We start from the raw sequence: 12,866 nt of genomic DNA on the forward strand, positions 1-12,866 counted from the left end.
ACCCTGAATCAGGAGACCAGTTCTAGGCCTCCTGATTCTTTCCCACAGGAATCCTACATTAGGAAAAAATGTGGTTACCTTCTGCACCATGAGGACTAGACACTTACGTTGGATCCTCGATCAATACATGTTAATGCATAATGCATTGGGCAGCTGTCTGGACTCCCAAGTGCTGCAGCTGACTGGAAGAGCATGAAAGGGCCCTCAAAATCTTTCTGCTTCTCACCACATCCCTTTTGCGCAAGGTGTTCTGCCGTTTGCCATCGTCCTCTTTCCTTTCAAAGAAAGCGTGCTTGGGTTTTCAGCAAATATCAGCTTGACTGCCCGGGACCGTTTCCATTCAGCCGTGGGGGGTTCCTCATGACAAACACAGGACGTCGACAAAGAACTTCTTGAAAGGATCGAAAAGGAGAACAAAATCTTACAAGCCTCACAACTCTGTTTTTCTGCCTTAGACAGGCAGTGGTTAAACCGACAGATGTGAGCAATGTTCTTGGCGTCTCTAAATATGGGACTGGAATGGAGCAGTGCCCACAACTATCAGTTGGGCCTCTGATCTAATTTTTCTTCTCTCTGTGGGAACTCTGACCACTTCCCCTGCCTTGCTTTCAGGGCCATAACATTTACAACATTGCAGCTGACGCTTGCAGACCGTGGACGCTTCTCCGCATCGGGTGGAACCGCTGCTCCTCGCTGCCTCGAATCTTGTTGTGGATGGTTCTGTTGTGGTGGGTTTGCCGAAGATCACGATTTCGTGGATTTCCCAGCGAAACGGGTCGCTGGGCAGGATCCGGGAGGTTTTGGCAACGTGAAAACCAACTTTGCAGTGAGTACCTCCTTAATCATCTCCACCCTCGGAAAGGAGCCTTGGATGATGGACGAAAAGAGTTCAGAGCGTATGCAGAAGGCGCATCTCGTGACAATACAGGAACCGAGTTGCAATTCCAAAGGAGCTGCCTTTTAGATCAGAGTCCGTAGTTTGCCTGTTCGTTTTTGCTTTGCTGTTGTCGGAATATGTTTCTCGGGGGCATTGAGCCAGGCCGTGCAGTTTGGGGGGGCGGGGGGGGACTGAACTTCTTCCATTTCCGCCTGATGCAGAGCACATACCCTTCCTCTCTTTTCCATGGCCAGACGGATAAGCATTGGTTTATTTAGATCAATGTTTCTTAAACTTTTTTCTCTCAGGACCCCTTCTCAGTTTTAAAAATGATGGCAGACCCCAACAGAGTTTTTGTCCGAATGGCTTATATTGATCGATATTTACTGTATTAAAAACTAAAATTGCTTTTAAACTCGGTTGAGTTGGGCGGCCATAGAAATAAAGCAAACAAACCAGATTGATGCACTGCTGATTCTCACGACTGTTTGATGGGATGTTAATATTGTATTATTTTCCAACATAGGCTGGCAAATCATTTGGATTTTGCAGACCCCTGAGAGGGATTTGGGGGACCCCCAGGGGTCCTAGGATCACATTTTAAAAAACACTGATTTAGGTGTTTGTTTATTAAATTTTCAATCTGCCCAATAATCTGGTTTTTCTTTTTTAAGAGTTATTTGATCTGTAACGAAGTGGTGATGTCCCTGTCACGCTACGGCACATGGATAGCTCACTGGGAAATTCGTGCACCTTTCCTTCCCCCTGCCCTCCTATCCTGCAGGCATGAAGCAGAAGGGAGATTTGGACCTAATCTAGTAGTGAGAGATGATTTCCACCCTCCATGAGCCTGTAAAGTTAAGACTGGGTGTGTGTGTGTGTGCTTTTTACTAGTCTCTCTCTCTCGCGGCCCCGGGAAGAAGGCCAGGCCCAAACACTTCCAGAAGCGTTGCCGAGAAAACTGCAGGGACTTGTCCACCTAGTCGTCAAGAGTCAAGGCAGACTCAAAGGCAGTAAGATCCAGTTGGGTCTAGTGGTGAAGGTGCTGGATTAGAAGCCGGGAGACCATGAGTTCTAATCCTGCCTTAGGGACAAAAACCAGCTGGGGGACAGATCAGTAAGAGGAAAGGCAAAAATGATCACCCCTGCTTATCAAATCCTGCGCTTGTGACAATCATGCCCTCGGTAAGCTCATTTGAGGAGCTGTGTTGACTTATTTCTAATAGTGCTTTTCAAATTTGGCAACTTTAAGATGGGTGGACTTCAGCCCAGACAGGATGGGGAATTCTGGGAGTTGAAGTCCACCCATCTTAAAGCATGTTGGCTGGGGAATTCTGGGGGTTGATGTCCACCATCCTAAAGTTGCCCTCCCTGCCTTATAAAGCAGTCTCCAGTGAATGCTTTCACAGAAATACATCAATTTACGGTTTCATCAAAAATGTCTGCAAGCCCTTTGGGAAGAGCAGGAAAAAAAAAATAAAGACATCCCCAAGGACCCCCCCCCCCCAAAATGAGGGTTGATAGTTAGCTTACCAGTTGGAAAGGTTTCCTGCCCATGAAAACTGAGTTGGTGGCTGAAAGCTGTGGAGGAACTGAGAACACTGCAACATTTTGTTGCTGTTCTCATTTCCTCTGTGGCAGATGCTTGTAGTTGCTTGAAGCGCCACCCCCCAGAACTGCAGCCTGGAAGGAGGCAGCACGTGCAGGTTTTAAACTTGTAACGGAGCCGGGGCTTATTCAGTTCAGTGGGGGCGGCTGGCAGATACAGTCGCAAAGCTGCAGCGCAAAATCTCTTGTGTGTGTTTGGAAGTTCATGGTGGGGAAGCCTGGGGAAGGCTTAGGCTCCCGAGATGAAGCAGCTTCACCCTTCGAAGGGTTGAGGACTAACAGCTTGGATACTTCCCCCTGTATTCCTTCTCCTCCCCCTTCCTCTTCCTCTCCTCCTTTCCCTATTTCTCCTTCTCCTTCTCCTTCTCCTTCTCCTTCTCCTTCTCCTTCTCCTTCTCCTTCTCCTTCCTCTAACTCAGTGTTTCTCAAACATGGCCACTTTAAGATGGGTGGACTTCAACTCCCAGAATTCATAGCTGGCTGGGCAATTCTGGGAGCTGAAGTCCACCCATCTTAAAGTGGCCAAGTTTGGGAAACACTGCTCTAACTGATACTTCAACCCCCATGTGCTGGAACATAGCCTCGTCCGTGAACAAAGTGCCAACAGCCTGGGGGCCAATCTAATCTCGGGGGGGGGGGAATGGTCCAGAGGGCAAGTGGTGCGGCAGAAAAGGCTCTCTCCTGGGGTCCCGTCAGATGGCACTCCTAATGGGCAGGACCCAGATCATGCCTCTCCTGCTGGACTCGATGGGATGGGAGACACGATCGGGGAGAGGGGGTCCTGCAAGTAGCCTGGCCCCGTGCCGTGAAGGGCTTTACAGGTGACCACCAGCACCTTGGATTGAACCCGGCAGCACGTTGGCAGCCCATGCAGCCCTGGAGGAAAGACGCCACCTGTGCACATCTAGGAGCTGCTGCCTTTTGAAGCAGCTGCAGCTTTCTGGATGCTCTTCAAGGGCAGCCCCACGAAGAGCTCATTTTAGTAATCCAACTGGGAGATAACCAAAGCATGACTGACTGTGCACAGGGTTCTCGGATGCAGGAAAGGATGCAATAGGCACACAACCCCAAGTTGTGCAAAAGCCTTCCTGGCCACCACGGCTTGCTTTTCCTCTTCCTCTCTCCTACCTCCTGAAAGTTCAGAATTCTAAAAGTTCAGAATTTGTCTGAAGTCCTTTTATCATTTCGACTGCCTCTCCTTCCTCCTCCATTCTGAAGGTTTGTCTGCTAGTTTTACATCCTCCCTTTTCTCCAGGGCCTTATTTTCTCCCCACAGCAATGAGAGAGGGGGCCTGGCTCAAAGGCTCCACGGAGGGTGGGCTGGCACCTCGGCCCCCCATTTCTAGTCCAGTCTCTTCCCCACAACCCCTCCTGGCCCTTAAAGTTCTGCCAGCCCTCTTGGGTCATCACCTGGTGCATTGTAATGGTACGTGGGAAAGAGATGCTGCCTAGGGACGGGTCAGATAAGAGGGAACATAGCCCACAGCTGGATAGTGGGTGGAGAAGAGGCTCAGGAGGGACCCTCCCTAGTTTCTCAGGCTGTAAGGCGATGGATGTAATGGTATGTGGGAAAGACCTTGGGAGACGGGGGAAGAGACACTGCCTAGGGATGGGTCAGATAAGAGGGAGCTGAGCCCGCAGCTGCACAGTGGACGGGGCAAGAGGCTCAGGAGGGACCCTCCCTAGTTTCTCGGGCTGTAAAGGAGACGGCGGGAGAATTGTACTTTCAGACTTGCAAGATTCTGTTAATGTAGCCTTAGAGAGTAGGCTTAGAAGTAGAATTAGCTCATCTGGTCGCGTTTCCTGTCTGGTCTACCTGGGAAGGCTGACGAGTATTTGCCACTTTCACCCTGCCAGCCTCTTGACCCGGGCAATGAAGAAAACCCCGTTTGTCCTGGAGACGGATGATGGCCTTGGAGGAGATGGGAATGTGGCTGCAGAGGGGGCAGCTGGGACGGAGCATGGCATGCGACCCTTGGACACCCCCTTCCAAAGGGAAAGCCCTCGCCCCCCCCAGATTGCGGTGAACCTGAATTATCGACCAGGAGTCATAGGGTAAGTTGTTCCCAGAAGGATCCAGTGGCAGCAGCGGGAATTGTTTTGCAGATTTCCGTGATGAGAAAAAACGTTGCATTTATCTCTATCAAATGCTTATGTGTTGCTTGGCAGTCCTGTACAGCAACGTGCAAACACAGTCAAAGAAAACAAATGCAATCCATTTAGAAAGAAACAGGTGGCAATTATCCCTCAACTCCATCCGGTTGGCAACTATTCCGTCAAGAATACCTAAATTGTTTTCAACCCAGCTCGGAATTTTATGAAGTGGTGCCAACGTCTGCTTTATTCCTCCTCCCTCCCCACCTCCTTTTCCTTGTGTGTCATGTCCTACAAATTAGAATTTTGCAGGCAGGGACTGCCACACTGTCGATATTGCTCAAAGAAATAAAAGAACACCAATCAAAGAATAAGGTCATAAAACAAAACTCTTAATTGCCTAACATTCAGGCCAGCCCCGCAGACAAACGTGAAGCTGCTACCACTCTGGTCTGCGAATGAGACGAAGCATAAAGAATGGTTATCGGGGCGTGCTCCTGCAGTGGAGGGGGGGACTTGTGGATGAACCCATGGTCTTTCTGGGGAGCTCTTTAGATAGCAAAGAGCCATTTTTATTATTTTGGTGTGAGGCGGCAACACCCTTTTGCCTACTCCACAGGCAACTTTCAGGTCCTCCCAGGAATGACCAGTCACTGCTGGCACTGTGATTCCCTTGGAGCCCCCCTGGAAGATGAAGCTCCCTCATTTTGGATCACTCCTTCTCCCTTCACCCCATGTTTCTCCACCATGCCTGTCTCCTCCCAGCTGGACATTTTTGGAAGTGGGTTTAGCACTCCTTCTGAACAGCACTAGACCCGTGTTCAGAAAGAGTGTGAGTTCAGCGTGTGACAGCCAGGGTGGCATGGTGGGAAAGGTGACAGACTAGGAGTGGGGAGACCCGGGTTCAAGTCCCTCCTCAGCTCCCCGGGGGTCTTTGGGCCAGTCCTTCCCTTTCAGCCTCACTCAGTCTGGTCTAGTGGGGAGACCCAGGTTCAAATTCTCCTCAACCGTGAAAGCTCCCCAGGGGATCTTAAGCCAATCCCTGTCTCTCAGCCCCAACCTACAGGGTGGTTGTTGTGGAGAAAAGTAGGAGGCGGGATACACTATATACTTGAGTTTCTGTACAAAAGGCAGCATAGATATCAAAATAAATGTAGGCCACTTGACCAGTGGCAAAGCTTGCGTCAAAACTCCCGCGACGCTCACCCAGACCCACCCCACCCCACCCCGTTAAGAACTGGTTGCTCTTCCCATTAGCAAGTGATCCTCAATCGGAGGGGAAGTGAATCCTGGGGAACCCCCTGCTCGCTTTCCTTCACTTGTCCTGCACTGAAGCAGTCAGAACAGCACCACTCACCCCTTCATTCCTGAACCTCTATGATTGCAACCCAATTAATAGGGAAATAGCTTTTTTAGCGCGCCGACTGGGGGATAGTCCTTTAACATGGCCCTATTCTTGCACCGTTGACCAGCCAAAGGGCTGAAGGACTGAGTCCCATCTTGACTCCTTTCCTTTCTCCTCTGCAGGCCCGATGACCCAAACTATTTTGACAGGAACCGGCTTTTTGATGCTGTGGTAGAGGGGAAACCTGAATTGCTCAATGGCTTACAGGATTATTTGCGGAGAACATCCAGCTTTCTCACTGACTCCAAATATCGAGGTAGATTGCTGTCTCTTGTTTCTTTTCATCAGTGTAAAAAATTGGCAAGCCTCATAGAACCGTTTGTGGGCTCCACAGAATATCACAGAAGTCCTAGAACTGTTGGAAGATCATCAACCCTCTGCAGTGTGCAGGAAAAACAATTCAGCTTTCCCAGAGAGGTGGTGGCTGTCCAGTCTCTTCTTAAAAACCTCCAGAGATGGAGAGCCCACCACTTCCATAGGTAGATTCATCCACTGTTGCACAGATGCTATCTTCAGGAAGTTTTCCCTTATATATAAATGAAATCTAGGGGGTTGTGTCTTCTACCCACTATTTCTGGTCCTGGTTTCTGTGTCCATGAGAAATAGTTTGTGTAATGGTATGTGGGAAAGAACTTGCGAGACGGGGCAAAGAGATGCTGCCTAGGGAGCAGTCAGATAAGAGGGAGCCGAGCCCTCAGCTGCATAATGGGAGGAGAAAGAGGCTCAGAAGGGACCCTCCCTAGTTTCTCAGGCTGTAAAGGAGACGGCGGGAGAATTGTACTTTCAGACTTGCATGATTCTGTTAATGTAGCTTTACAATAAAGTAAAATTAGCTTATCTGATCACGTTTCCTGTCTGGTCTACCTGGTAAGGCTGACAGTGTGGGACCATCTTCCTTGTAGCTTTCCCTTTATGTATTTGAACATGGCTATCATATCTCCCTCCATCTTCTTTTCTCCAGACTGAACATCCCAAGTTCCTTCAGTCTGTCCTGTTAGGGCCTGTAAATTTGGAGGAGTCGAACAACAACCCCGTATGTGCAAAATTACAAAATGTTTTTATGCGCAACTGGTTTGGGCTGCAGGTGCCCGCAAATCCTGCTTGGTCTTGGTTAGGCTATGCATCTTGATCTGGCAGCAGTTCAGCCCAAACACCCTCCAATGATGTTAGTAGTAATGGGTGCCTCAATTCCCACGTTCTCCAAATTCTTCAAACAGAATCCGTTTGCTGATCCTCTCCAGTGTGAGCCTTTCCAGAGAGATGGGGCTGGACTACGGTTCCCATCCTCCCAACCACTTGGTTCTGCTGTCTGGGTGATGGGAGGAGGACCCTGACCGCGTCTGGAGAATGCCAAGACAGGAAAGGCTAACCTAGAAAGCATCTGGAAGATGGATGACGTTCCAGCAGAAAGCTATAATCAAACTACCCTTTCTTGGATTTCTGTCTTCCAGATGGGAAGACGGGCAAGACCTGTTTGATGAAGGCCTTGCTCCATTTGAAAGATGGGAAGAACCCCACCATCCCTTTGCTCTTGAAGATAGATGAGGAGACTGAGAACCCTAAGCCTCTGATCAACACTGCTTGCTGTGACGACTGCTATAGAGGTAAGGCTCCCCGTGGGAAGGTGGGGTGGCTGGCAAGTAGGTTGCAATTGGAATAGTTTGGAATACTTCTGCTTCATCCTCATCCTCATCCTCATCTTCATCCTCATCCTCATCACGTCATTAAAATCTTGCAAGATCATATGGAACCCCCTTAATGTTTGAGCCAACTCATTTGGGGGATGTTTACTCATTGATTTATCTATTTCATCCATTTCTACAGCCGCCCATCTCAACAAGCGACTTTGGACAGCGAACAGTATTAAAATAAAATTAAAACAATTATAACCGACAATACAAAAATTAAAATGTGTAGCAGCCAAGGAAGGTATCACGATCAACAGTTGCTAGCACAGCCAGGAGATGAGCCTTTTGACACCTTTGGGTTCCCAGGCCTGGGTGCAGAACCAGGTCTAAGTGCCATATGAAAAGCCAGCAGAAGAATTCTCCTCTTCCAGTTTGCTGAAATCTCATAATATTGCGAGCATGTTTTGGATCTGAGTGTGCCTTGTTTTTCTCCAGGAAAGTTGCTCATCCCTCTGCTCGCATTTTTTTGCAAATGCTTTCGGCAGGCATTTTCCTAAGTCATTTTCACAGGCACGCCTGATTCCCCCATCGTTAATATATCTGGCCATACTTTCCATTGGCACCAAGGCAAGAAAGTCATTGCAAATTTGCCAGCTTGCTAAATAAATGCCATAAACTGAACACATTTCTCAGCTGGGACGAGCGCATTTCTGAAGGGAGAGCCAGGGCTGTGGTCATAAGAGTCAAGATGGCAGCAACCATTACAGAAGACCTTAAGAGGATTCTTGAAACCCACCCCAAGCTTGGAAATGCAGGGTAGTTGGAGGGAATGGCTTCATTCAGGGTACGGTAAAAAAAGGTCAAAATGGCAGCTGGAGCTTGGATTGCCCTCTGGCAGCTGCCATCTTGACGTTTTTGACCATTTGCTTATTTAATTTGTATTTCAGTTTTGGTCACTGCCCATCTCACGAGGAAGTGACTCTGGGCAGTTGACCATACCCCTGGTAGCCCTTCCATCTTTCTCTTGTGCCATTTTTTCCCCTCTCTGCAGGCCACACAGCCCTCCACATTGCCATCGAGAAGAGGAATCTGGATCTTGTGGAACTCCTGGTGGAGAACGGGGCTGATGTCCACGCCAAGGCTTCTGGGTACTTCTTCCAGAAGCAGAACAAAGGGATGTGCTTTTATTTCGGTATGCCAGCAGGACAAAACACAGTTTGCGTTCCGCAGAGGCACAAGTGGGTAGCCCACAGAGTTATTTAGGGCCAAGTGAAGTTTTACAGACAGTTGGAAAAGCTTTGAGTTTCCAAGAACGTTTTGTTGGGCAAGGTGGTTCTAGTTAGAAGCCAGAAAAGGGGTGGGAGGGGGAGAAAATTTGGCTGATTTTCAACCTATGTTACACCAGATTATATTAGTACTGTGTTTCCTAACTTTGGCAACTTGAAGACGTGTGGATCTCAACTCCCAGAATTCCCCAGCCAGCCATGCTGGGAGTTGAGGTCCACACGTCTTCGAGTTGCCAAGGTTGAGAAACAGTGCGTTAGTAAATGGTATGAAATGTTTGCCCAATACATGCAGTCCTCACTTACCAACTGCCTTGTTTAACAACTGTTCAAAGTTACAACAGTTAAAAAAAAAAATAGCTTTGTGACCAATCCTTGCATTTACGATGTCGCAGTGTCCTGCGGTCGCGTGATCGTCATTTATGTGCTTCGCAACTGGCTTGTGACAAGCAGAGTTAATAGAGAAGGCAGAAGTAAAATCGTAAGTTGCAGTCATGTGACATTTTGCTTCACAACCAAAAGGGAAGTGAGGTTGTAAGCCCGTCGCGGTAATGTGATGTTTCACTTACCGACCGTGGCGCTTAGCGATGGAGTTGCTGTCCCAGTTGTGGTCGCTAAATGAGGACAACCTGCGTAGATGCCCAGCACAAGACAGAATTATGTCAGAATGTCATAGTGCAAATGATGCAAATTAAATCAATTTGCATCATTTGCACAGTGACGTCAAGATGCGTGTCACACCACTTACCCCCTTTATTTTTTTATTTAAAATATTTATATGGCCATTCATCTTAGGAAACACAACTCTGGGTGACTCACAACCATAAATATCATGAATTGATAAATAAGTAAATAATCAACACCCAACACCCTCCCCTCCCACAGACACCCACGCTCCCAACATGTCAACCGGGCCTTATCAGATAGAGAGGGCTATCTTTTGGAGAAGGGTTGTAGTCCAAAAGCTTGCTGGGGGGAAAAAACCTCCAACAATACATGTTTTTAAGCCTTCCATTTTGGGGAATATATTCTAACTGCTCGAGTTTAAACCTGCAAGAGTCACAGTGCTCTTTAAATAGCGGAAAATCGAAGAGAAAATAGAAATCTTTACTATAACCAAGTTGGAGATCCTCAGGGGTTCCTACTGGTGGAGGGGAAGTAATTTTCAATCGGGTGTCCCAGGTGGGGTCAAAACAGTCAAGATGGCAGGCCTGACTTGCGAGAGAAGTCTTGTACCTTTTTTACAAAGTTTTACTGTTTTATGCGCGTTGCATTTTACGTGCATCACAAGGCTTCTGTGGCAAGGCCGTGGTGGCCACCTTGACTTTTTTGACCAAGATGCCCTTGTTTCCATCATACTGTCTCAGCATAGGGGATTTCATACCCTCCCTCTCCAGGGTACAACATGGACACTCAATGCAACCTTGACACCCTTTTTATCCCTCTCTTCCAGGTGAGCTTCCTCTCTCCTTGGCTGCCTGTACCAACCAGCCTGAAGTGGTCATGTACCTCCTGGATAACCCTCACCAGAAGGCTAGACTGACCGAACAGGATTCCATGGGAAACACTGTCTTCCATGCGCTGGTGATGGTGGCCGATGATACGGAGAAGAACACGGAGTTTGTGGTCAATATGTACGACATGATCCTTATGAAAGGGGCCGAGATCAACCCTTCGTGGAAGTTGGAAGAGATCGTCAACCGATACCATCTAACCCCTCTGAAACTGGCTGTTAAGACTGGGAAAGTCGAGGTAATCTGGAAGAGGGTCTCTTCTTCCTTGTGAATGAGTTACTCCCTCCTCGTCAGTAGATTGCAGTCAGAATAGTCTGTAACAGGATGAACAAGCTGAGCTTCCAATAATGCATTTGACGTTTCTGCTCACCATGGCAGGAAACTGACCCCAAGGTTTCGTGCCATCTAGAGACTGAAAAAATACAAAACCAGTAGCGTAAGCTTAGAAGAGGGTGTAGTTCTTCAAAATTCCCATATCCTCTTCCTGTCTACGTTTGTATCATATCCCTGCCCTCAGACGCTCTCACTCCGCTCCAGAATGTTGGGTGTATCCCTTGGCTCCCAAAGGTCCCCCAGCTTGCCCCAGTTTCCAAATAGATATTTTCAGCATTGAGCCAATTCAAAGCTGTTGAGAATCTTTTTTGAAATCCGATGTTGCCCCTTAGAATTAGCGCCACCCACTGTCAGAACCTCTGCAAACAAGCAATCGCCCTGCTGGCTTGTTTACTTCGGTCCTGCCATTGAAATGCCAGGGTGGGGGGGCGGGCTGGCAGACACCCAAGGGCTATCATTGCTTCTCAACGGGAGACCAAGGTATCAGGTGTGAGACAACCGGAGGAGCAGAGAAGAAATCAACAGAAACCAGGCAAGACAATTTGAGAGACATAAGTGGGGAAAGATGAAAGGGGAAATGGGAGATGAGTGTCACTTCTGGGGTGTGGGGTTTCAGTTTCAGCAATGCTTTCAACCTGTAAACCAGTCCTAAATAAATGAATTTCCTTTTGCATCTACAGTGGTGTAAATGGAAGTTGCTTTCATTAGGAACTGTGCATTGCTGGTCCTTACACACCCAATTTATATGGGGAGGCTGCAAAGTAGTCATTATTCTATTCCTCATATTGCTGCGAGGAAACAAAGACACAAAACTCTTTCAGTGAGGACACATCATGGGCCCTTGACCCCCATTCCCGAAACAGTAGAAAACCGTGGTGACAGGAAACGGGCTACCTTTGTGGGTGACCCTACTCCAGCCTGAGTTGGCTATATTTGAAATCCCTGCTGGTCATTCCATTTCTTTCCAAGTTGACCTTTCTGCACTAATGACTTAGAGCATCTTCACAGCATTATCCAGCCATCATGGACATGATATGAAGCCTATCTGTGTTACTATTATTTTGGCAAAACAAAGGTTGGATGACCAATTGATTGATTGATTGATTAGGTGACAAGTCAGTGTTGACTACTAGCAACTACATAGATAGACTTCCTCCAGGATGATCTGTCTCCAGCCTGGTTCTTCAGATCTTCCAGCAGTGCACCCATCATCATTGCAGTTGTCCATCCCCTTACTGTTGGTCGTCCTCCTCTTCTCTTTCCTTCCACGTTTCCGAGGATCAGAGCCTTCTCCAGAGAGCTGGGTCTGCACGTAATGTGTCCACAGTAGGATAATTTGAGCCTGGTCATTTGTGCCTTGAGTGAGAACTCTGGGTTGAGTTGTATAAAGTGCTGTAAACTGCTAGGATGAAAATGATCACATCATTTCACATCTCACAGAGGCATCCAGAGTGTGTGTCTCAAAGAAGTCAAGATGGTGCCAGTGGCCAAAGCCTTGCTCCATTTTTTACACACCTCATAATATAATACATACATACACAATTGTATTATTTGCATGACTATGTTGTGGTGTGTGTGACATCATGCAAATAATACAACTTGACATCATTGTGGCTTCTAACCTGCTTGTTCATGGAGACAGAGTAGAAAAATGGGGCTGTGGGCATGGTTAGGTACAAGACGGGAAAGGCCCAGAGGGAACCATGTTTGAACTGAAGTTTTCTTGATTGCATAGCTCAGTCACCAGGGCCATCTGCAAGGAGGTCAAAAATGTCAAGATGGTGGCTGCTCACTGACACCATCTTGACTTTTCTGACCCCACTCTCAGAGACACTGCTGTCACCAATTCAACTGTTTTGGTCTCCCCAGATCCTCAAGCACATTCTTCACCGGGAGATCAAGGACCCCAAGTTCCAGCACCTTTCACGCAAGTTCACCGAATGGACCTATGGTCCAATCCACATCTCCCTCTATGATCTGACCTCCATCGACAGCTGCGAGGAGAACTCAGTGCTGGAGATCCTGGCTTACAGCAGCGACACCCCAGTGAGTGAGTCCAGTCAAGAATTGTCCTTCTCGGGGTCTTCCCTTCCCTGTGATTACTTCTTAGCCAGCATCATTCAG

The 12,866-nt window shown here is 48.0% G+C and overlaps 1 protein-coding gene across 4 annotated transcripts in view; it reads left to right on the forward strand.

The window, feature by feature from the left end:
• The first annotated feature begins 500 nt into the window (after positions 1-500).
• Positions 501-12,866, forward strand: part of TRPV2 (transient receptor potential cation channel subfamily V member 2) — a 29,988-nt gene continuing 17,622 nt past the window's right edge. Inside the window, exons 1-7 of one of the 4 annotated variants that reach the window (XM_088138776.1) lie at positions 501-826; positions 4,343-4,540; positions 6,107-6,240; positions 7,436-7,588; positions 8,664-8,804; positions 10,349-10,647; positions 12,612-12,792. In XM_088138776.1, the coding sequence (XP_087994902.1) occupies positions 4,359-4,540; positions 6,107-6,240; positions 7,436-7,588; positions 8,664-8,804; positions 10,349-10,647; positions 12,612-12,792 (1,090 nt within the window). In that variant the 5' untranslated portion in view covers positions 501-826; positions 4,343-4,358. The remainder of the gene's footprint in view (positions 827-4,342; positions 4,541-6,106; positions 6,241-7,435; positions 7,589-8,663; positions 8,805-10,348; positions 10,648-12,611; positions 12,793-12,866) is intronic. The other 3 variants (XM_088138774.1, XM_088138777.1, XM_088138775.1) reach the window with 3 other exon arrangements.

This window comes from Python bivittatus, unplaced genomic scaffold (genome assembly GCF_059951505.1).
Source record: "Python bivittatus isolate LINGU-HERP-01145 unplaced genomic scaffold, Pbiv_v1 ctg000240_np1212, whole genome shotgun sequence".
Lineage (NCBI taxonomy): Eukaryota > Metazoa > Chordata > Lepidosauria > Squamata > Pythonidae > Python > Python bivittatus.